The sequence below is a fragment of the Schistocerca cancellata genome, chromosome 11, assembly GCF_023864275.1.
Source record: "Schistocerca cancellata isolate TAMUIC-IGC-003103 chromosome 11, iqSchCanc2.1, whole genome shotgun sequence".
Taxonomy (NCBI): Eukaryota; Metazoa; Arthropoda; class Insecta; order Orthoptera; family Acrididae; genus Schistocerca; species Schistocerca cancellata.
The window spans coordinates 92,638,370-92,664,736 of record NC_064636.1 but is presented as its reverse complement, the minus strand read 5'-3'; the positions used below and the strand labels follow the sequence as shown (position 1 = coordinate 92,664,736).

Genomic DNA, 26,367 nt, shown 5'->3' with positions numbered 1-26,367 from the left:
AGTATATAGAGGGTCTATACAAGGGCGATGTACTTGAGGACAATATTATGGAAATGGAAGAGGATGTAGAGGAAGATGAAATGGGAGATGCGATACTGCGTGAAGAGTTTGACAGAGCTCTGAAAGACCTGAGTCGAAACAAGGCCCCCGGAGTAGACAACATTCCATTGGAACTACTGACGGCCTTGGGAGAGCCAGTCCTGACAAAACTCTACCATCTGGTGAGCAAGATGTAGGAAACAGGCGAAATACCCTCAGACTTCAAGAAGAATATAATAATTCCAATCCCAAAGAAAGCAGGTGTTGACAGATGTGAGAATTACCGAACAATCAGTTTAATAAGCCACAGCTGCAAAATACTAACACGAATTCTTTACAGACGAATGGAAAAACTGGTAGAAGCCGACCTCGGGGAAGATCAGTTTGGATTCCGTAGAAATACCGGAACACGTGAGGCAATACTGACCTTACGACTTATCTTAGAAGAAAGATTAAGGAAAGGCAAACCTACGTTTCTAGCATTTGTAGACTTAGAGAAAGCTTTTGACAATGTTGACTGGAATACTCTCTTTCAAATTCTAAAGGTGGCAGGGGTAAAATACAGGGAGCGAAAGGCTATTTACAATTTGTACAGAAACCAGATGGCAGTTATAAGAGTCGAGGGGCACGAAAGGGAAGCAGTGGCTGGGAAGGGAGTGAGACAGGGTTGTAGCCTCTCCCCGATGTTATTCAATCTGTATATTGAGCAAGCAGTAAAGGAAACAAAAGATAAATTCGGAGTGGGTACTAAAATCCATGGAGAAGAAATAAAAACTTTGAGGTTCGCCGATGACATTGTAATTCTGTCAGAGACAGCAAAGGACTTGGAAGAGCAGTTGAACGGAATGGATGGTGTCTTGAAAGGAGGATATAAGATGAACATCAACAAAAGCAAAACGAGGATAATGGAATGTAGTCGAATTAAGTCGGGTGATGCTGAGGGAATTAGATTAGGAAATGACACACTTAAAGTAGTAAAGGAGTTTTGCTATTTGGGGAGCAAAATAACTGATGATGGTCGAAGTAGAGAGGATATAAAATGTAGACTGGCAATGGCAAGGAAAGCGTTTTTGAAGAAGAGAAATTTGTTAACATCAAGTATAGATTTAAGCGTCAGGAAGTCATTTCTGAAAGTATTTGTCTGGAGTGTAGCTATGTATGGAAGTGAAACATGGACGGTAAATAGTTTGGACAAGAAGAGAATAGAAGCTTTCGAAATGTGGTGCTACAGAAGAATGCTGAAGATTAGATGGGTAGATCACATAACTAATGCGGAGGTACTGAATAGGATTGGGGAGAAGAGGAGTTTGTGGCACAACTTGACCAGAAGAAGGGATCGGTTGGTAGGACATATTCTGAGGCATCAAGAGATCACCAATTTAGTATTGGAGGGCAGCGTGGAGGGTAAAAATCGTAGGGGGAGACCAAGAGATGAATACACTAAGCAGATTCAGAAGGATGTAGGTTGCAGTAGGTACTGGGAGATGAAGAAGCTTGCACTGGATAGAGTAGCATGGAGAGCTGCATCAAACCAGTCTCAGGACTGAAGACCACAACAACAACAACATGTCCCTTCACGTTTCCCCTTCACTATCACGTGGGAAACAGTGTACCTAGGGATGTTTAGGAGTGTGGAAATCTCGCTTAGAGTCGTATGGCACAACTGACACCCAATCACCTGACCACGTTCGAAGTTCGTGAGTTCTGCGGAGTGCCACATTCTTCGCTCTCACGATGTATAAATGACTACTGTGGTCGCTATGGAGTACCTGGCTGTAGGTGGTAGCACAATGCACGTAATATCAAAAACGAAAAACGTATGCTGTGTTTAGGAGATTGCAACAGTCATATTCGAGTCAGCACTCAGTAGTCGCTGTTATATTCCTAAGACCATAGTTTCCGCCGTCACCACTGTTGGAGGTACCCACTGACCCGTCTTTGCCTGCCTCAGGCTCGTTCAGCCAGTAGAAGCCGACGCCTGGGGCACACACTCACACTCTCACCCCTCTCTCCCTTTACACGACACATCAGCTCTTAGTGTCATGCACGACAATTTCGTTCGTTAATGCGAAGTTGATATTGATCCCTCTAAAATCAAACAGGCGACACTTTCTCGTACTTGATGAGATGTAAACAGAATTATGACATCTTAGCGGTTTTTGAAATTTTTGAAGGAATTAACTTAGCTGAATGAGCCAGTATATATATTTAACAGAACGAAGTGATATCAAGATGATGCTATCCCCGATAGATTGCAACATTAATTTACACATTATAGATTGGAGCAACAAAATTAGTTTTGTATTATATTTATTTATAAAATCTTTGATTGTACAAGTGTCTGAAAATTTTATGATTTTTAGGAAGAAGTTCTTTACTTCGCCTAATTACTGCATCCCAGCATTATGTCGTGCAGAAGCTGCAGCTGGTTTATCTGCTTCTTTGTGGCGGTAGTCTTAGCTGCTGGCTCCAGTGACACAGATTCCATCACAGGTACAACTTTTACATTTTTTTAACTGAAATATGTATGGTATGATCATGAACAGGAATTTTATAATCCGTAATGAAATACGTGTTCTATTTCTCCATTGAGATTTGAATCAATTGCTTTTTCAGGATCCGATCTTGAAGACACAGTCTACAGTTCAGAAAATGAGAATCAAGGTAATATTTTATTCCATTAATCCTAGATATTTTGAGAGAGGGTATATTAATTTGGGGTCGAATTCTGCTCTGTATTTCCATTTAAAATTCCTGACGCTCTAGGTACCGGGAAGGAGAGCTCTATTCAGGTTAGCACCGTGGATTAGGTATCACTGGTTTCGCCTGGTGGGAGGATAAGTCCTTCGCAGCATGTACACGGGTCGCACAGGATCCTGGTTTACTGAAGCAGCACGTCAAGGCCGTACATTTGGTACATGATCTGATCCAAACATAAAAAAAAGAAATAACAAGGCTCAGTTAACTGGAGCAGGACGTGAAACGAGCCGATTTGGAGCAGGAGAGGCACCTCAGGTCATTTTATTTTCCACTGTCTGTACTTCTATAAATACATTCATTAAAGTTTGTCAGAATGACCAGGAAGGATTCAGGATTCACATTCATAGCAGCGGAAGTTCAAAAATATAATAAAATAAACTTTTTTGCATGTGAAATTTCATCATTTTTTCAGTTTCTATTCGCTGCATTTGTTGCTATAGGTACACTTTTCTTCATAAGTAAGAGATTCTTCGATGAATTTTGCATAGCATACAAACCATATTTACAGGTTCATGAAACTCGTTTTCCTAATCTATTAAAAACTGTGGTAAAATCTGACACAAGTAACTATAATATTTGAGTTGTTTCTAAACATGAAGTTAAAAATGTAACAGCTCACTCACTTTTTCATAAATTAAGTAGATTCTAGAGCTTCGTTTACCTCTAAGTATAGTATGTATGCTGTCCAAAATTCATAGAAGAATCTCTCCTATGTGTACTTATAGCAACAAATGCAGCCAATACTAAGTGAAAAAATGATGAAATATCACATGCCAAAAAAAATTATTTTGTTATGTTTTTGAACTTCCACTGGAATGAGCGCGAATCCTGAATCTTTCCAGGTCATGCTGACAAAGTTGTATGAATTTATTTGTAAAAGTATAAACAGTGGAAATTGAAACATCCTGTGGTGCCTCTCCTGTTCCAAGCCAGCCCGTTTGACGTCCTGCCCCACTTAATGGATACACCTATACCTACGTACCTACACCGCAGACCACATTGCGGTGAATGGTGGAGGGTGCTTTATGCCACTACTAGTCACTACCACTTGCAAATAGAGCTAGTGAAAAACGACCGTGTAAAGACCTCCGTATGAACCCAATTTCTCACATTTTATCTTCATCGTCTTTACGCGAAATTTACGGTCGCGTCACTAGAGTTGTTCTCTAAATTTGTGCAACAGTGCCTTGCAGGAAGCGCGTCGCCGTCCCTGTCGCTCCTTCAATACGTATCTTCTCTTATACAAACCAATTTTGTCAAAAGAAAGTGTTAGAACATTTCAGTAATCGGCTAATTTACTGGCAGTTAGCATGACTCATTCACTTGATATGGTTGTGGAACGAAATGGATGACCAAATAGCAGATTTTAAAGTTCACTACACTGTATCTAAGCAACCACTGAAACAAACACAAGTGAAAGGCTTGTCAGAGACCATCATAAAAACATCCCAATCTCCACCATGCGATCTGTGGTATGTGATGGGAACATGTTGAGGAACTTTTTATTATGCCAACTGGTTACAATATCTTTGAAATGAGCAAACGATGTCGGTGCTTACATTATATGGCGTGAAGAGCTAACTCCGCAGTGCGCATGCAAAACGTGAGCTTAAATAAGAATACATTAAATGGAATCTTGCAAGACGCCGTTGTTAAATATTTGATAGTCAATTATAAAAGAGAAGTTATACATTATTATGGATCACTATCATATTTAAAAATTGGTCAGTTATATAAAATAAATTGTGTCAAACATCGTTGGAATTTAAAACACTTTACATAACAGCATCATTGATTGTTATAAAAGACCAGGCGTAGAATCATACAAAAGTGGGGGGAGGACTGGGCGAGTGCATAGCGAATATCTGAGTTCACGAAGCATCTGCGCAATGCTGGCATGCTGCTCGCAGCTGCCAGAAGAAAATCTAGCAGACCACCTCTCAGTTGCGTCGGTGTCTTCCCCCAGTTGGACCTGGTGGGGATCACAATCACTCAATCGGTATTCACGAATAGGTTGCACTAGCGTTCTATACACCGTCTCCTTTATGGTCGAGCTTCACTTTCCCAAAATTATCCTAGTAAGAAGATCACAGAACTATCACAAATTACACGAAAAACGTGGGAAGAAGAGCAGCTTTCAGGAGGGTGGGCATCGGCACTAACACATCCTATACAAAAGAAAGGCGATAAGAGGAGACATGGAAACTGCAGAGAAATTTCTATAATACCTGTGACCTATAACGTATTCTTAAAAGCACTGCTAAATAGAGTAGAAGATCCACAAATTGATGAGAACCAAGGAGGCTTAAGAAAGGAGAGATCATTTGGGGAACAGACCCAGAATCTAAGACCGACAATGGTTTATGAAAAACAGAGGATCAAAAAGTTCATGCTTACATTCATAATCAAGAAAGCCTATGATTCTGTAGACAGGTACACGTTGTTCCAAATTTTAGGTGAGATGAGTTTGGATAGAAAATCCAGTGAAGTGGTGAAACAGACCCTAAGCAAACCAACAGCCAAGGTCAAGTTCAGAGGAAAGCTGTCAGAGGTCTTTAAGATGAAAGCCGGGGTAAGGCTGGGAGACGGACTCTCCCTTTTGGTCTTTAATTGTGTCCTCGATAAGGTGATCAGTGAGTGGCGACAAGAAGTGAAAGGACTGGGTGGAATACGATTGGGGTGTAAGAATAAAGGTGTACAGGTAGACTTTCTAGCATTCAAAAATGGTTCAAATGGCTCTGAGCACTATGGGACTCAACATCTTAGGTCGTAAGTCCCCTAGAACTTAGAACTACTTAAACCTAACTAACCTAAGGACATCACACACACCCATGCCCGAGGCAGGATTCGAACCTGCGACCGTAGCAGTCCCACGGTTCCGGACTGCAGCACCAGAACCGCACGGCCACCGCAGCCGGCGTCTAGCATTCGCAGATGACATTGCGATCTTGTCTGAATCATTAGAAGAGCCAGTTAACCAAACCACAGAACTGCAGAGACAGACAACTAAAGCAGGACTACAGGTCTCTATCGAGAAAACACAATATATCACAAACATCACGCCAGCTCCTAGATGGTAACCGTATGAGGAGGGAAAATTCAGAAGGAAGAGAGACAAAATACCTTGGACAATGGATAGACATTGGACTGACTGAAAAAGAAGCAATCTGAGAACGAATAAAAAGAATGAACTTAGCATATAAACTAACTATCAACACCTACAATAAGAAGAATATTTCGATAAAAGGAAAATTGAAACATTACCAAACAAGGATCCGCCCTTGACCTATCTATGCAACAGAAAATTTCTGCAAGAACTGGAGTGATCAGGACGCTAGAAATAATAGAACGAAAGATTCTCAGGAGAATACTAGGACCTCAAAGAACACAATCTGGTCAAATTAGAAATCGAGCCAACCAGAAACTGTATAAAAAGAGGGAAAAAATTTCTGACGTCATCAGGAAAAGAAGGAGCATGTTACGTGTCCACAGTTCAAACCAGTAGTAGTTAGAGTATACATTGAAGCGAACAGCAGCGGTGCACAGAGCCTGATTGGTTTCTACTCATCCACTATATTCTCACTTTGTCTATGCAGTAACAATTGAGTTTTCTGTGATGGCGCATTAAGTGGGGTCCAGTACTGACCATGTCATGCTGTTTAGGATCGCTTCTGCACTTCTGAGAGTCAAGGCCTGACTGGGTGTCTTCAGCCATCAATGGCAGCTCATTCTCCTGCTCCAACTAGCTGACCAGCTGCATGGCAACATCCCAGGGTGTTGCCACTGTTGCGGGTCCCGACACACCGGATGGCGCCACTGCTGCAGGTCCTGACAGCCTGGAGGACGCCACATCCATTAATGGGCAAAGAAGAAAACCCATTAATAGCGACAATAGCAGAACAAAGACTTCATCTTTCTCACAATGACAGTTATCACAGACATTAAGAAAATGTCACTTACCCTTCCGCAGCTTCTTCCTATTCTGCTGCTCCTGCTGCAGCTGGACAGCGCCGTACGTTCTCAGCTGGTGCTTCATGCTGCCTGAGTGAATGCAACTGATGATGCAGAGCTGCTGGGCCCAGCTTTTATCCCTGATATGATCTGTTGTGCGTTCCTATTGGCTACTGCCAAATTCAAGCCCATTTTGTGGCATAATTCTGAACTAGACCAGTTGCTTGATCCTCTGGATCAGAGGCAGACATCTTGAGTGAGGTGGAAACTGCTGACTGTGATTTTAAAAAATGGCAAGCAGTTATATAACAACATAAACGGTCTGCATGACTTGCAGAACGCATCTTGGCACCATTCTGCAGCACAGCCACTATCTGCTGGACAGTACTCCTCTTCTTCTTCAGGCATTCATCCAGTACAACTCTTTTCCATTCTGCATGTAGCACGCTATGGGAGCAATCCTTGGCTGCGTGCTTTCCTGGAACATGGCTGTTAAACTCCTCCTGCTCAGACACCAGCAGCTCTTCGATAGAACACACAGCACACAGCACCGAGGATGGCGAGTGAGTGATGGACAGATGAGAGAATGTGTTGGTGTAGGGGGTAGTGAACGGGGATAAGCAGCTGATGCTCATTGATATTAAATATTTCACACACGGATACGCTTCCACTGATACAACTGAGCCTGCCTCCTCCATTTTGGATCACTGAATGCTTCATTTACAATATCTCGACAGTTTTCTCATGCTAATGAGCATGTATCAATTGCAACATGCGCCTTGGCTGCATCCTATTGTGTTGCCACATTCAGCTGAAGAGAATTTTTTTGCTCCTTTCTTCTACAGCCTTCCATTACCATAGTCTACTATTCCCTTTGTAGTGAACTGTGACTACAATCCTACCACGGATGCATACATATAATACAGCTATTGAAAGCCACTCTGTCATTTACATTGATCATATTGGTCAACCACATCATGATGCTTCCATAATGACAGCTCAGCATACTAACTTGTCCCACCAATTCTGTTCACGTGAATAGAGAGAAAAAATATTTACACACAGATTTGAATTTCCCACCAATTTATGGAGGAGGGGTGGGGGTGTGACTTAAGCACAGCCTTAGAACAAGGATATTCCCGCCATTTTTTTTTTATTTTCACGCCAACATTCGAAGTTTTCACAGAAAGAGCAAGTGGGGATGTGTAACCATGTATGGAAGTGGAACATGGATGATAAACAGTTTAGACAAGAAGAGCATAGAAGGTCATAAGGAGGTAAGTGTGGAGGGTAAAAATCGTAGAGGGAGACCAAGAAATCAATACACTAAGCAGATTCAGAGGGATGTAGGTCGTAGTAGTTATTCAGAGATGAAGAGGCTTGCATAGTATGGGGTAGCACAGAGAACTGCAAAACCAGTCTCTGTGCCAAGCAAGATCGTAAGAGATGGAAAAGAGCCACCGTGGTTCAACAACCGAGTTAGAAAACTGCTGCGGAAGCAAAGGGAACTTCACAGCAAGCATAAACATAGCCAAAGCCTTGCAGACAAACAAAAATTACGCGAAGCGAAACGTAGTGTGAAGAGAGCTATGCGAGAGGCGTTCAATGAATTCGAAAGTAAAGTTCTATGTACTGACTTGGCAGAAAATCCTAAGAAATTTTGGTCTTATGTCAAAGCGGTAGGTGGATCAAAACAAAATGTCCAGACACTCTGTGACGAAAATGGTACTGAAACAGAGGATGACAGACTAAAGGCCGAGATACTAAATGTCTTTTTCCAAAGTTGTTTCACAGAAGAAGATTGCACTGTAGTTCCTTCTCTAGATTGTCGCACAGATGACAAAATGGTAGATATCGAAATAGACGACAGAGGGATAGAGAAACAATTAAAATCGCTCAAAAGAGGAAAGGCCTCTGGACCTGATGGGATACCAGTTCGATTTTACACAGAGTACGCGAAGGAACTTGCCCCCCTTCTTGCAGCGGTGTACCGTAGGTCCCTAGAAGAGCGTAGCGTTCCAAAGGATTGGAAAAGGGCACAGGTCATCCCCGTTTTCAAGAAGGGACGTCGAACAGATGTGCAGAACTATAGACCTATATCTCTAACGTCGATCAGTTGTAGAATTTTGGAACACGTATTGTGTTCGAGTATAATGACTTTTCTGGAGACTAGAAATCTACTCTGTAGGAAACAGCATGGGTTTCGAAAAAGACGGTCATGTGAAACCCAGCTCGCGCTATTCGTCCACGAGACTCATAGGGCCATAGACACGGGTTCACAGGTAGATGCCGTGTTTCTTGACTTCCGCAAGGCGTTCGATACAGTTCCCCACAGTCGTTTATTGAACAAAGTAAGAGCATATGGACTATCAGATCAATTGTGTGATTGGATTGAGGAGTTCCTAGATAACAGGACGCAGCATGTTATTCTCAATGGAGAGAAGTCTTCCGAAGTAAGAGTAATTTCAGGTGTGCCGCAGGGGAGTGTCATAGGACCATTGCTGTTCACAATATACATAAATGACCTGGTGGATGACATCGGAAGTTCACTGAGGCTTTTTGCAGATGATGCTGTGGTGTATCGAGAGGTTGTAACAATGGAAAATTGTACTGAAATGCAGGAGGATCTGCAGCGAATTGACGCATGGTGCAGGGAATGGCAACTGAATCTCAATGTAGACAAGTGTAATGTGCTGCGAATACACAGAAAGATAGATCCTTTATCATTTAGCTACAAAATAGCAGGTCAGCAACTGGAAGCAGTTAATACCATAAATTATCTGGGAGTACGCATTAGGAGTGATTTAAAATGGAATGATCATATAATGTTGATTGTCGGTAAAACAGATGCCAGACTGAGATTCATTGGAAGAATCCTAAGGAAATGCAATCCGAAAACAAAGGAAGTAGGTTACAGTACGCTTGTTCGCCCACTGCTTGAATACTGCTTAGCAGTGTGGGATCCGTACCAGATAGGGTTGATACAAGACATAGAGAAGATCCAACGGAGAGCAGCGCGCTTCGTTACAGGATCATTTAGTAATCGCGAAAGCGTTACGGAGATGATAGATAAACTCCAGTGGAAGACTCTGCAGGAGAGACGCTCAGTAGCTCGGTACGGGCTTTTGTCAAAGTTTCGAGAACATACCTTCACCGAAGAGTCAAGCAGTATATTGCTCCCTCCTACGTATATCTCGCGAAGAGACCATGAGGATAAAATCAGAGAGATTAGAGCCCACACAGAGGCATACCGACAATCCTTCTTTCCACGAACAATACGAGACTGGAATAGAAGGGAGAACCGATAGAGGTACTGAAGGTACCCTCCGCCACACACCGTCAGGTGGCTTGCGGAGTATGGATGTAGATGTAGATGTAGATGTAGAAGACCAATGCAACAGCAACGAGTATTCATGACAATATTCCTCCTCTGATTCATTTGTCTGTAGGAAAAGCAAATTAATTTTCTAATCACTTGCAGCCAGTTGTTCGAGGTAACTGGGTGTTGCATTCAGTGAAACTTTCAGAACTAAGCTATGAGTTCGATAGTTTTCGCATTTCGAGACATTTCCGTGTTTTAGGGTGAACATTATAAGACTGGAACAGTACTCCACATACGTTGAATAGGTCCCTTACTTAAACGTCATCAAATGGTGAACGAATAACTTTATTGTTATGCGTTTTACGATAACCCATCATCAGGTATCAGATACATCGAGTTGTACAGGTGAACAGAAATTACATGTTACATACAGTCTGCCTCTGACAGTTATGTACTGTAATTTTCATACAATCACTTCTTCTGTACAACTCGATGTGTGTGAATTATCGAGAAACGCGTAATGTCAATGTCATTCATTCACCATGTGATGACGTTTTACTAACAAGGGGAGGCCAGGACTTTGGTATCACAGATTTACTTCAAACTTTGTACACGTTTAGTAGGCCATTAAAACAACGCAATGTGCGAATAGTGAGATTTCTACTTTCGCAAGTCAGAGAAAATCGCAGTCGAAGTTTTACGCCTCAGTTATGTAACTGATGTATCTGTGCGTAGGTACTGAAAATTTGTTTGCGGACGACACTGCGGACGACATTTTCCACCCTCTCGGTGGCAAATCTCGTCGTCAGCGCAAAACTGACGTCGTCTTTCCAGATGCATTTCTTTTGGCACTATATTTTATACATCAGAGTATATAACTTATCTTTGTATTCCATTTCCTCAGTTACGAGAAGTTTGGCTGTTATATTCTCTTTGCCTGGGCTTTGTTACTTCTCAGGATTTAGGATTTTCAGATTTAGTTGCAGTATTAAACAGTGGTGCAACATGTCATTTAAGGGATCCAACTGACCGTCTAATGTAGCTAATGTAGGCATTGTAGACACTGCGTATAAAAGGAACTGGGAATATCTTCAGTAGGAACTGGACCTTGTAACTGAGATATTTTATCAATGAGAATCGTGGAAATTAAAAGTATGTGCTGGACCGAGACTCGAATTCAGAACTTTGCCTTTCGCGGGCTAATGCTCTACCATCTGAGCTACCGAAGCACGACTCATGACCCGCTCCTCATAGCTTTACATCCGCCACTACCTCATCCCAATTTCCAAACTTCACAGAAGCTCTTCTTGCGAATCTTGCAGAACTAGCGCTCCTGTAATAAAGGATATTGCGGAGACATGGCTTTGCCAAAGCCTGGGGGATGTTTTCAGAATGTAGCGGTAGAGCACTTGCCCGCTTAAAGTCAAAGTTCCCGAGTTCGAGTCTCGGTCCGGCACACAGTTTTAATCTGCCATTCTCAGTACTGTGCTGGATTTGAATTTTAGGTGACTTCCTGTGCAAATACACTGATGCACCAAAGAAACAGGTATAGGCATGTGTATTCAAATACAGAGATACATAAACAAGCAGGATAGGGGCTGCAGTCTACAACGCCTGTATAAGACAAAATCCTGGCGCACTTCTTAGATCGGTTACTCCTGTCACAATTGTAGGTTTATCAAGATTTATGTGAGTTTCAGCGTCGTGGTATAGCCGGTGCACGAGCAATGGGACACAGCATCTGCGAGACAGCGATGAAGTGGGGATTTTCCCGATTTCACGAGTGTATCGTTACTATCAGGAACCCGTAAAACATCATATCTCTGACATCACTGCAGCCAGAAAAATATACTGCAAGAACAGGACCAACGACAAAAAGAGAATTGATCAGCGTGACAGAGGTGCAAACCTTCCGGAAATTGCAGTAGATATCAAAGCTGGGCGATCAACATGTGTCAGTGGATGAACCATTCAACGAAACATCATCGATAAGGGCTTTTGGAGCCGATGATGATGATGATGTTTGGTTTGTGGGGCGCTCAACAGCGTGGTTATCAGCGCCCGTACAATTACCCAATCTTTGCTCAGTCCAATTGCGCCACTTTCCTGGATGATGATGAAATGATGAGGACAACACAAACACCCAGTCATCTCGAGGCAGGTGAAAATCCCTGACCCCGCCGGGAATCGAACCCGGGACCCCGTGCTCGGGAAGCGAGAACGCTACCGCGAGACCACGAGCGGCGGACTTTTGGAGCCGAAGGCCCCCTTGTGTACCCATGATGACTGCATGACACAAAGCTCGGCTGGGCACGGCAGCACCGACATTGCACTTTTGATGACTGGAAACGTGTTGCTTGGCCAGAGTTGGGTCATTTCTAATTGTCTCCAGCAGACGTACATGTCCAGTTATGGAGACAAGCTCATGAATCCATGGACCCTGCATGTCAGCAGGGAACTGCTCCAGCTGGTGACGGCTCTGTAATGTTGTGGGGTGTGTGCAGTTGCAATGATGTGGGTCCCCTGATACGTCTAAATACAACTCTGACATATGACCGTATGTTAGCATCCTGTCTGATCACCTGCATCCATTCGTGTCCACAGCGCATTCTGAAGGAGCATGATATACCCCACACGTCCAGAATTTCTACAGAGTGGCTCCAGGAACACTCTTCTGAGTTTAAACACTTCCGCCGCCTACCAGATGTGAACATTATTGAGCATATCTGGTATGCCATGAAACATAGTGTTCAGAAGAGATCTCCACCCCGTCGTACTCTTACTGATTTACGGACAGCTGTGCAGGATTCTTGGTGTCAGTTATCTGCAGCACTACTTCAGACATTAGTCGAGTCCATGCCACGTCGTGTTGCGGCACTGTAGCCGGGCCGTACACGATAATGGGCAGGTGTACCAGTTTCTTTGTAATATCTGGATTTGATTCCTTTTTGTGCGGATTAAGAAGAAATTCCTTAAGTGATAGCATTAAAGATACGGAGCTATTCAACCTTGGCATGAATTCTACACAGTAAGGATATCGTTTTGTTGCGGCAGACGTACGATGGACAACATTTCCCAGCCGTTGCTTGACACAGACCTACTTGTGGCTGATACAAGTATGGGGGCCGCAGAGGCTTGCTGAGTGGGGCCGTGTTCCAGAGCTGTCCACAGTGGAGCCGGCGTGCGAGCAGCTCGCGGCTGCGCAGCTGTCCGTTGAGACGGCGGCCGCCACCGCCGTGTCCGCCATGCGGCACTCCTGCACCGGCCTCACGCGGGCCGCCGTCGCCTTCATAGGCGCCCGCTTCCTCAGGGTGATGGCCACGGAGGGCTGGGTTGACGCTGCACGCAGCTACCCGAGCACTTTTGTGGAGTTAGTTCGCCTGCTTGCAGAGGCACAAGCAGACACCAGGTAAGCACGAGAGAGGCAACTCGTCTGTGTTGCACAGGTGTACATGTGTGTGATTAGCCAACTGTATAATTTCTGGCAATCAGTTTCATTAGATATTCCCACGTTAGGAAATGTATCATCATTCACGTTCACATTCAGTTATTTAAACAACTTACGGGAATTCAGCCGGGTAATATTTACAGCGACCACCGATATTTCGGCGGGAGCACACCCCACAATTTTCAAGGCACAAACTGTAACGGACAGGCGATGTACAAACAATTTTAAACACTCGTTCTTGGAGTAATTAAGGAAAGATAACACACACTAGTGCCCTAAAAGATGACAGAAGTCAGACGTATCGATAGTAAAATACTACGAGTGAGGTAATGTTGACTCTGTTCCTCTGTTTTTTGACAAGGGAGAGAGCAGGATTACAAGCAGATTTTAAACAAGAAACCGCAGTCTCTGTTTACAAGGTTGCTCGCTAATTCAGTCTCAACAGCCTCCTGAATAACACCGTCCCAATAGTTGGACGTGTATGCCAATACCTCGGTATTGTTATATAACATAGGGTGACCAAACAATGTTCGGCAATAGCAGATCTACTTGGCTGATGTAATCGTGTGTGGCGTTTATGCTCAGTGCATATGTTCTCCACGCTCCTGATAGCCGGATCAATATATGTCACGCCATAGCTACAAGGAATGCGATACACACTTGCCTTATACTAACCAAGATCATCCTTAACAGAACCTAAAAGCACTCTGATTTTAGATGGAGGTCGGAAAACACATTTTACATCGTATTTCCGTAAAATACGACCGACGCTGTTGGACGTGCTTCGTAAGTAAGGCAAAAAGGCAGTAGACTTAGGTGTCAACACAGTATTATCATCAGTGATCCGATGCACAGTTGGTCGATAGCGCAACGCACCTTCAATCTGTCTTTCACTATAACCATTTCGACGAAATGTAGTTTCACGATGCACCAGCTCAGCGGTAATAACATGTGTCCTGTGTACCAAGGCACGAAATACCCCTTCACGCTGAGCAGTATGGTGAGAACTATCAGCCTGTAAATACAAGTCAGTGTGAGTACGTTTCCGGTAAACTGCATATCGCAATGGTCGATTAACCTTCCTCGTAACCAAAACGTCAAGAAAGGGAAGGTAATTACCATCTTCCACCTCCATAGGAAAACGAATTTTCTGGTGGATCCAGTTCAGATGATATAAATTAGAGTGCTTTTCTGTTCTGTTAAGGATGATCTTGGTTTGCATAAGGTGGATGTATGTGTGGTATGGCGTACATTGGTCGGGCTATCAGGAGCGTGGAGGAGAGATGCACTGAGCATAAACGGCTCACACGATTACAACAGCCAAGTAGATCTGCTATTGCCGAACATTGTTTGGATACAGGTCACCCTGTAACGAGATATTGAGATGCACGTCCAGCTGTTGGGACGATGTTATTCAGGAGGCTGTTGAGATTGAATTAGCGAGCAAGCTTGTAAACAGGGGTGGAGGTTTTTGTTTAAACTCTGCTTCGAATTCTGCTCTCTCCTTGTCATAAAACAGAGCGACGCAGTCAATGCTACCTCACTTGCTAGTTCGTAGTCTTTCACTATCGATATCTCTCACTTTGGTGACCTTTGGTGGCACTAGTGTTCAGTGTGTGTGTGTGTGTGTTATCTTTCCTGAATTACTCCTAGAACGGAGGTTTTAAATTTGTCTGTACACCGCCTGCCCGTTACCAGATTGTGCCTTGAAAATGGCGGGATGTACTCCTGCCGAAATATCGCTGTAAATATTACCTGCCTTATTTCCCATAAGGTGTTCGAAAATTGTATACAGTAGAAGAAACTCAAGTCTCACACTTTCTGATAGTGCGCGATGCTTTCATTCGCTTCTTATGAATTTAATAATTAGCATTAGATTGTGTAACCAATAATATGAATTTTAAGTATGCAAGAAATTTCGTAATTTCAAATATTTTTTAAAAGAAAAGTAATTTTAACTGTTTGTACATATCCATTATAAAACATTAATTTGTTTTTATACAATTTAGCCTGAAATATAATACATCGCATAAATATCATATGAATTCTTTTACTAGAAAAGCTGAGATAATTTTAAGCTATGCAAGGATCAATAGAATACGTGGCATCGATTATCTCCATAAAAAAAGGTAACGTTGGAGGAGGTTGACTCGTTATAGGCAGCAGCACGAAAGTAAGGTAATTCTAAATGTAAATAATAGTTTCTAGGTATGGCAAGGTCATGAGCTTACGAACATTAATCTATTCAAATTGAAAAGTATTACAATCGAGATAATCTTGTCAATACTGCATTTAATAGTCTGCATGTTACAATACTAATCTACTTCAGAACAGTAATTTGCAAGTGAAATAGATTTAGAGTTAGTAGAATAAAAAAACAGTTACAAGTGACAACATTTTGTAATAGAAACTATGGGCTACTTACAAAAATTTTGATTATATCAAAGTCTGAAAGAACAGACACGTTGGATTCATATAACTGACTCGCCTTGCTGGGCAATGGATCCACCTTCTTCAGTGCAGATGCATGAATACATCGAATCTCCTGTGGAAATCTCAGAGTAGCCGGCCGTGGTGGCCAAGCGGTTAAAGGCGCTACAGTCTGGAACCGCGCGGCCGCTACGGTCGCAGGTTCGAGTCCTGCCTCGGGCATGGATGTGTGTGATGTCCTTAGGTTAGTTAGGTTTAAGTTGTTGTAAGTTCTAGGGGACTGATGACCTTAGAAGTTAAGTCCCATAGTGCTCAGAGCCATTTGAACCAATCTCAGAGTTGAGAACACGGAGCCAGTGGGCAGGGACTGCAGGCAGGCGGTGCGCTGTGGGAACCTGGATCGGCTGTGAGGCGTGCCGAGGCAGCCAGCCCAGCCGTGGTGACTGCGACCTGGGCGGCGCAGTGGTTGACGCACCTGCCTAGTAAGCAGGAGATCATGGGTTCGAATCCCAGTCATATACACATTTTCACTTTTCGCTACTCATTCCGCATAATGTCTTGCTTCAACTGGCACCAGTGATCCCTTCACTTACATAAAAACTTCCTGTTTCAAGATCACAAAAACTGTTAAGAGATTAAACAAACTGAATTCATTTGGAAATATCCCATGTGCCATCTAAGAAGAACATCTCTTACAAGGTACAATATGGTGCATGATAGATGAGGTGTACCGTAACTGCCCATACGTTACATAACTCTCTTAGAAAATGTACTGAATTTAATTCGTCATAAAACTCTGTAAATGAGGAATTCACAAAATTCCCCCAAAACTTTACTAGTATTAAAATGTACAGAACTGCTGTAATTTACAAACATTCTACAAAACACAATCTCACGTCCCACAAAATGAAAAAGAGTAGAAGATGCTGGGACCAGCTTAGGTTTATAGAGTGCGTTGCGTCACGTGAATGAAAATCTTTCACTAGATTGAAACGCCCGATCAGGAAATGATGTGCATTCCTAAGTACGAGGGTCATTCAATAATTAAAGAGACAGATTGGTCTAGGGAAGAAACTGTTGGTAGGACAAGTTTGTTACTTTTATGGTTTAAAGTTGGCATCCCTGGAACGACCCATTTCCAGCTGATGTATCAGCATTGTTTTGTTTATAGCACCACAATACAATTCAAGATTGCGAGTGCGTTTGAAACGTCCCCACTAGTTGAACAATGTTCTCTTATTCGGTTTTTACTTGCTGAAGGCGAGAAACCAGTGAATATGCACTGTAGAATGTCTAAAGTTCATGGTGATGGTTGCATGAATGGTGCAAAGTTTTACGAGGGGGTAGAGCAGTTCAAAAATGGTCACAACTCAGTGACTGACGAACACTGTTCTGGCCGACAAGATGCATTTTCAACTCCCTCACTTGAAAGTCGAACTGATGACATTATTCGTGCCGACCGCCGTGTGACTGTGGAAATGGTGGTATAGTTGATAACATTATCTGTAACTAGGTGTTAGTACCTCGAAACATGTGCAAGATGGGTCCCAAAGCACTTGACGTGGCTACGCAAGAAACAACAGTGAGAATGTGCACAGAGTGAAACGAACGTTGTGGAAGAGAAGGTGAGCACTTCCTCAACGAAATTTTAACTTGTGATGAAACTTGGGTTCAGTATGATGAGCCAGAATCAAATAGACTAAGCATGTAGTGGAAGCACACCATCTCACCTGTCAAGAAAAAATTCAGAACCCAAGCATCAACAGGAAAAGTCATGTTGACAGTGTTCTGGGATGCTGGAGGTACAATTTTTTGTGATTATCTCGAAGAGCAGCGTACAATGAACAGAAAATACTACTGTGATTTGCTTTTAAACAAGGTGAAGCCAGCCATGAGAGAGAGATGGCGTGGATCTCAAAGGAGAGGTGTTACTCCAGCAAGACAACGCACTTCCTCATATTGCTCAACTAACCCGTGAAACCACCGACAAAATAGTCTGAGAAGTACTGCCTCATCCCCCCCCCCCTTACAGTCCTGATTTAGCACCTCGTGTTTTCCATTTGCTTGGTGCACTGAAGGACGCATTGTGTGGGAACAGGTTCCAGGACCACGAGGACGTGAAAGAGTTTGTGGGAAATTGCTTCAAACATCAAGATGAGGAGTTCTTTGCAGTCGGAATAAAAAGGCTTGTAGCCAGTTGGAACCAGTGCATAAATGTTCAAGGGGATTATGTTGAAAAGCAGAAAAAGTATTGTTTTATAAGAAGAAACGCTTTTTTCTCCAGACCAGTTTGTCTTTTAAGTACTGAATGACCCTTGAGCATTGTCCTCCAGGTACAAAAGGTACAGTTACTTCTCATTTGCGCTGTATTTTATACAAACTGCTTTTAGGCACACTTCAGCTACAGGTCTTGGAAACTCAGGATAAGCAATGCATAAAGCGATTAACTCATTGGCGACTCATTCATCTTAGTGAACGAACTATTTGTCGTTGGGAGTGTATGTTCTATTTATTGTGTGTGGGCAATGCCGCTCTCTCTGTGCAGTGTGCCAGCCGCTGCAGACAGCGGGAACACCTCTGCTGCGCCACACGCTGGTCTTCACTCCAGTGCCCCACCTCATGGCGCAAATGTTTCCTGCGTCTGGTGAGTTCCACCTTTACATTTGCACATCTCTCCACGTTCACACACTACAAATTATGATAAAAAAATCGTATGGCGCCTAATATTATTTTTATAAAACGCTGCGGCTCTGGTGGTTAACAGTAGCCTTATTTCATGCAGTCTCTACATGTTTCTCTGGCTACACACGTATAACAGAGCTCACTTTCCATATTTAATGTCTTGCATCAGATTTTACACATATTTATATGGTATGACAATGTGGATCATGTTCAGTCCAGAACACATGTATTTCACTCAATTCAGTAATGTTTGTATGTCAAAATTCTTTTCCAAGAGTTCTTTTTACGTATTGATGTGCTGGATACAGTTTGTACTTTCATTACTGGTTATACAGCATGATTCACAAAGATATGAAAATATTTTTAATATGTTATTCTACAAGTAAAACTAAAGAAAAAAGTTTATATAGATATAGATCCGCAAATGTTTAGTTACCGAGTTACAGCTAATAAGAGATTTTGCCTGAAATGTAGCAACTTTGCTAATATGAAGCCATCGCAAAACTGTATGAGGTTAAAGTAAAACACGATTTCCTTTTATTTGGTTCTTACTGATCTGTTGAATCTAATAAAACATGTCCCAGTCGTGTATCTGCAGTAGTTTTCCAGAAGATCCATAGAAGTAAAAACATAATTTCATAAAATTTTAAATTTATTGACTATTTGGCTCATTTTTTTTAATTCCAGACAATTGCACAAAGATTTAAACAAAAGTTGTAGAGAATTTAATTTTGGGAAAATGATGGCAATAACGTTAACTGAAACTGTATGAATGTGCCAGGTAATATGCTTTTGTTAATACCATAGCAGACGTGAATTCTGGTTTCACTTAAACACACCGTTGTTATTATGTTCTTTCACTCAACAATACACAAAACTAACTCGTAACAAGGTTAGGAAATGACTGAAACAACTCACTAAGGTTTGCCAACATTGACGTAACTTTTCTACATTCTGAATGGAAAGTAAACAAATTTATTTGTTTAATAATCATTGCTTCTCTGGATGTTCTGGAAAACTAATGCAGATACACATCTGGGACATGTTTTATTAGATTCCCCAGATCAATAACAAACAAAAAATGGAAATCGTAATTTACTTCAGCCTCATACAGTTTTGCCATGGAGTCATATTAGCGAAGTTGCTAAAGTCTTTTATTAGCCGTAACTCTGTAATTAAAAATTTGCGGACCTACGTTTATATCAACTTTTTTCTTTAGTTTTAATTGTAGAATAACATATTAAAATATTTGCATATCTTCGTGAATCACCCTGTGTATGTTCCAAATTCATCTCGGAGGGACTGGATATGGAAGTGGGGTTTCGGTGCATTGCAGTTGCACAAAACCGTACTGCAGTGCGAATAACATGTGGGAATTTGAATTTATGGTGGTCTTTAACAGGAAAATAAGGAAGAGTCAAGACCAAGGGAAGCAAGTAAAATTACAAAAATAATTTCCATATAAAATTCTGGGTAGCACTTGTTCTGGAGTGTATGCTTAAAAGTGAACGGGGTTATATGAAAAGAGAAGCATGCTAAAGGGGTGGTGGACAGAACGAAATGAAACTTCATGGCTTGAGTCAATATATGATGTTATTTCATTTCCTCAAAACTTAGCTGTTTGAACCCACTTCCCAGTATCATGTCGTACCCATACTTGCCTTGATGTATGAAGTAATTCTGTTGGGAAGGACGTTCTAAAGCCATTATAACTTCTTGTGAGTAAGCTGTCCCAAAACTGTTGTAACTCCACCTAGACATCCTGGATACTGACATGGAGGATGGAGTGCCATGCATATTTCACCACAGTCAGACCTGAGTATTGACTATCTTTCTGACCGATGGAGCTTTTCAGCATCACACAGACAATTCATTGACATGTCCTATGTGTGGCCAAGCATTGTCATATTGGTAAATTGTGTCATGTCAATGTTACATGAGAGGTAACACATTAGGAAATGGGATGTCTGTGACTATTATTTCGCCACTAGGTTTCTCTCCACAACATTATTTGTTTATGGTTCACTTCAATTTTTATAGTTCTTTTTTGCTTCAAAATTTTTGTATATTGTTACTATACCCATCAGATAATGTTGCCACCAGATCAGATTTTCTTTATTTTTGCTTTTGTATAGTGTGAACCACTAATTTTGTTTTTCATAATCATTCTTGAACTTTACAGAAACTGGTTCACTGTGTTATTTCATCCTAATCATACACCTTCCTTCTTGGTGTGTGATTAATCTGAGTATCTTGTTTTACAGACTTATGAAGTGCCAAGTTAATATAAAGAGGCACCATTTAAATTGTTTTTGTGTATATAATGAAAAAGTTTTCTTAACTATTGCATAGTGTTATAGTAAACGTTTGCTTGTGTTAACTTCAATCAGAGTAAAGCCAAATTACTAGAATTTCTTAAATGATATACAGAGTTTGTTCAAAGAATAATAGCTTTTGAAAGTAAATTCCAGCAAGAAAGAGGTATTCTTGAGATGATATGTTCAATATAAAAAGTGTGTGTTTTAGTATCTAAGTATTTTAGTATTTCTGTTTGTTGATAATAAGAAATGCTTTTCTAAAGTTATGCCCCCCCCCCCCCCTGCCCAATTTCTTTTTATCATCCTTCAAGTTATCTACTGGGCTTTTCCTCTTTTAAAACCTTAATGTATAAGAGTGTAGTACAGGATTATTTACGTGCAGTAATATTTATTTGAACTTAAACTGCAGCAAGAAAGCAGGCAAAATTCATACTTCTGCCTTTCCTGTACTTCACTGTTTCATTGCCTGTATAATCTGGCGACTATTCGTAAAGTGAGGTTAACTGGTCATGGAGGTTAGCTGAACCACTCTATTAAAAATTAATAAGGAGGGAAATTTTAGTCTAAGGAAAATCTGATTATGTTAAGTTTGCCGCCCTCCATCACTTCATGTGATATTTTGGCGCCTGAATATGGTTACTGCAGTGTTATTAACCATAGCTGTGTGTTCAAGGTTTGAGGTAAATATTTTGCTATTTGTGTTTTTCTTCTGCCTGCAGTCATTGAGTATCAAATAAGTTGGTGATAATTTTATTTAAAAGTATTTTTTAAAGGCTTCATTACATATCTTATTTCCAAACGTTCTTTTGGTTGAGGTTATGCTGTTGCACAATACATTTCATGAGCGTATGTGGGATTAAGTGCCAACACATTTTGGGGTTAACTGGTCAGTAGTCCAGTTAACCCCACTGAAAACTTGCCTTATAATTACCCTTATACTTACTACTGTATATAAACAGAAGCTTTATTAAGCATAATATTTACACATTCTGTGAATTAGGTGGTTCATAATGCCAAGAATAAGGCAGCAAACTACCAATCACAGAGATTATCCACCAGAACTGCTGAAAGACGCAGTCAGTCAACATATCCATGAGCAAGTGTCTTTTACGAAAATTAGAAAGTAGTGTGGGTATTCCTAGATCAACCCTTAAACGATTCATAGGAAAGGCTGTTCGTCTATGAGTTGACAACATAAATTATAGGCCATCAAATAAACATCTACAAATTTTCACAGAGGAGGAGGAAAAAACACTTGCTGACTATATTACTACTGCATGCAACATCCATTATGGCTTAATCACAAAAACTGCAAGGATTCTGGCTTATGAACATGCTAAGAGGAATGGCAAATCTGTACCACAGAACTGGGGAAGAGAGAAAGTTGCAGAACTGTAATGGCTTGGGGCATTTATGAAACGAAACAGACTTTCATTACGAACACCAGAATAGACAAGTATATCGTGTGCCACTAGCTTCACAGAAGCAAATGTGAAAGTGTTATTTGACAATCTGATATGCCTAAAAGCAAACTACACGTTTGAACACAAGACATATACAATCTGGATGAGAGGCAACCACTGTGCAGAAACCACCTAAAGTATTGGCACAAATTTGGTGCAGAGCAGTTGGACAAGCCATATCTGCTAAAAGAGGATCACTTGTGACAATGGTTAAAATAATCAGTGCTTCTGGAACAGCTGTGCCACCATTCCTTGTGTTTCCTAGGGTGCATTTTAAAGATCACATGCTGCATAACGCCCCACCAGGCTCTGGGGATGGAGCCACTGCCTCAGGCTGGATGAACAGTGAACTATTTTTATCAGTCCTGCAGCACTTTGTAAAACATGAAAGGCCTACAAAGGGACATCCTAACCTCATGATTCTTGACAATCATGAAAGCCACACAAGCATAGCAGCAATACCATGTGCAAAAGAAAATGGAATTGTTTGGCTTACTTTGCCTACTCACATGATCCATAAGCTCCAACCTCTGTATGTGCGAGTTTTTGCATCTTTCAAAAAGTTCTATAATACAGCATGTTGTGATCTTATGGCACATACAGGGAGATCTATCACAATCTATGATGTTGCTAGACTGTTTGACAGAGCTTTTCCCTTGCGTTCACCAGCCGAAATATTTGCAGTGGTTTTGGGGCGTGTGGTATTGAACCAGTAAACAGTGACTTTTTCGACCTGAAGACTATGTCCCAACTTATTTAACCAATCAGCCTTTGCGCAGTGAATCTAACCAGAGAAATGATATGCCATCTACTTCCACTGTTGCTGACAAGACCATAACTACAGATTTAAATATTCCTCAGCCTTCTAAAGAAGTCAAGATGAATGGCAAAAGAACTGAACCAATCTCTCCAGAAGACATTCAGCCTCATCCAAAAGTCCCTCTTCCAAGAAGAAAACAAACCAAGAAATCAAAACCAATGATTGTGACAGACACCCCAATAAAAAAAACATTCTTCATGATTAAGTTAAATTAAAAGAAGAAAAGAAAATGAAGAAATCTAATAGGATGATAAGAAAGAAGTTTGATCAGAATAAGAGTCCAAAGAGTAAGCTCTTTGAGTAGGAAGAATCTGAAGAGTCTGAAAGATCTCTTCTCTATGATGACTCTCCTTCAGCAGTGAGTCTGTCTTCAGATAAAGACAGTATGGTGTATTCTCTAGGAAGCTTTGTGATTGTGAAAGTTTATGGTAAAGACTCTACTACTTTCAGACATTACGTTGCTAAGGTTCTTAAAGTCCTAAAAGATGGAGCTGAAGTGTAATTTTACAAAAGCTTAACTGGAACAGTGAAATTCATGACAACAGATGAAAGACTTTCTGTACCAGAGACTGATGTTGTACTGAAATTACCTAATCCATTTCAATTAAAATCTGCTCAATATGCAAATATGTGTTCTTTCAATTGTGATTTGTGTAACTTCACATTGTATTAGCTGTTTATCAGTCTTTTGTAGACTGTTTTGAGTATATAACTAATTGTTGGCATTTCTTTCTCCTGTATTACATAGTATGAAGCACTGTCTAGTGTTATATGTATTGTGTTTTTCAGTGAATACCAATAAATTGTCAGTCATCCAGTTAACCGCACTGAATGACTCAGTTAACCTCCTCCAGGGGTTAAGTGAACCACTTGCAACTGTGTTACTTTTTGGTCTCTGATTTTTAAAATATTTTGGTTGGGCTCTTAATATTTTTTTAAAACATTCAATAAATATCAACAAAAATAATAGTGAGCTAAATGTTTACTTATTGTGTAAAATACACATACAAAAATTTAAAATGTTAAAAGTAGTCCAGTTAACTTAACTTTACCATGTTTTAAACCACAAAATGAAATTTGAACTGAGTTGTCCTAGCTTAAGTATAATATTATTCATTCTGCGTTTCTATTGAATTGCTGGGTAAGATCTTAGGAAAAGAGTTGCATAGTCTGATTTACTTTTCCATTGGTACAACACACAGTAAAAACTTGTAAACATGGTAACTCTATTGATTAGCTTTTCTTATGAATGGGACTACCCTCCCACAGTGTACTTTATTTGGAAACTCAACTACATTTTAGTAAGAGGGTTGTATGTGGCTTTTCCTGTGACAGGACTATTTGTTCTGTGGGGGTATAGTATATGTGGCAACATAGAGACAGGGCTTTGTGTTACTGAGGTACAAACATATTAAATTACAATAGTAGTGTTACGGTTAAGACTCCACCACTATGTGCTAAAGTAGGATGTCCGTGGCTTACCGTTTTGCCATTGAGGTTCTCTCCACCACTACCTACTGTGACCTGACATCAAAACAGATGGCAGCCATATGATGACAACAGAAGTGACACCGCTGTGCCTGTTGAAAACATGCGAATTCTGCCCATCTTGCCACCATGCCCGCTGACAATGGTCTTCTGTGGAACTGAAAAACGGCATCGACTGTTGCGGCACCAGCAGCCTATGCTTCAGGTCCCAGCACCACTTCAGTTGCAGTCCTTTGCACAGTGCCGTTAGATGTGGCCACACTCTCCTCATGGTTCCTCGAGGTAGCAAAGTTTGTCTGAACACATTGGAGTGGCCGGTCTGCTAGCAAACCTAGAGAGATAACATAAACAGCCCATTAGAAGTAAACTGTATATGTGCCCATCACACACTACAGAAAAGAGAAATGCCAAACATACTCTGTGGACCATGCTAGTTCTCTGAATGTGACTAACCCTAACTTTATCATGTGTTATCATGGTAGAAATCATACATTAGTATTAGTTACCCAACTGTCAGTTATGGTAGCGGTAGTAGGAGTAGCAGCAGCAGCAGCAGTAGTACTTGCTGAAGGAAATTCAAGATGGTGGTAACAGCAATAGGGTATTTTTATAGTATGATGGTAACATCGTTTACTATTTCAGTAGTAGTATAAGCAGTCGTTACAGGGCCGATAGCAGTTGGTATAAAGAAAACTGTAAAATTTGGCAAAATAATTGGAAATAACTAAAAGCTATTGACTTTTTCTGTAACTCTAAAGGAATAAAAAAGTGTGAGAGGAAATATAGGCCATAGAAAATCTCCATGTGAAGCAGCAGATGTGTAGCATCTAAATGTTGCAGGCATAATGGCACAAAGAAGTAAGAATAATAAAAAAAGTTGTATGATTGATATTCTGAACTCATTTTAATGCTCAGAGTAGAAAAAGTGAGTACACATGAAAGATTATCATGAAAAGTTACTTACATGATGTACTCGGTTATTGGCTTTTAGAAAGAGGAAGATGATAAATATACACTGAATCGTCAAAGAAACTGATAGAGGCATATGTAATCAAATACACAGATACCTAAACAGGCAGCATACAGCACAGGAATTGGCAACGCCTATATGACACAAGTGCCTCGCGCAATTGTTAGATCGGTTACTACTGCTACAATGACAGGTTATCGAGATTTAAGAGAGTTTGAACGAGATGTTATGGTTCGCGCGCGAGCCATGTGACACAGTATCTCCGTCGTAGCGATGAAGTGGGGAATTTCCCCTTACGAACGCTCCACAACTGCGCCGTGAATATCAGAAGTCCGGCAAAATACCAACTCTCTGACATAGCTGCGGCTGGAAAAGATCCTGCAAGAATGGGACCAACGACAACTGAAGAGGATCGTTCAAAATGACAGGAGTGCAACCCTTCCGCAAATTGCTCAGATTCCAACGCTGGGCCATCAACAAGTGTCAGTGTGCGAACCATCCAACGAGACATCATCGGTATGGGCTTTCAGACCCGAAGGCCCACTAATGCACTCTCGATGACTGCACGACACAAGGCTTTACGCCTCGCCTGGGCCCGTCAATGCTGACATTGGACTGTTCACTACTGGAAATACGTTGTCTGGTCGGACGAGACTCGTTTCAAATTGTATCAAGC

General features: G+C 41.3%; 1 protein-coding gene across 1 annotated transcript in view; it reads left to right on the top strand.

The window, feature by feature from the left end:
- The first annotated feature begins 7,306 nt into the window (after positions 1 to 7,306).
- Positions 7,307 to 26,367, top strand: part of LOC126108252 (serine/threonine-protein phosphatase 6 regulatory ankyrin repeat subunit C-like) — a 34,233-nt gene continuing 15,172 nt past the window's right edge. Inside the window, exons 1-3 of the mRNA XM_049913481.1 lie at positions 7,307 to 7,313; positions 13,127 to 13,481; positions 18,496 to 18,594. Of these exons, the coding sequence (XP_049769438.1) occupies positions 7,307 to 7,313; positions 13,127 to 13,481; positions 18,496 to 18,594 (461 nt within the window). The remainder of the gene's footprint in view (positions 7,314 to 13,126; positions 13,482 to 18,495; positions 18,595 to 26,367) is intronic.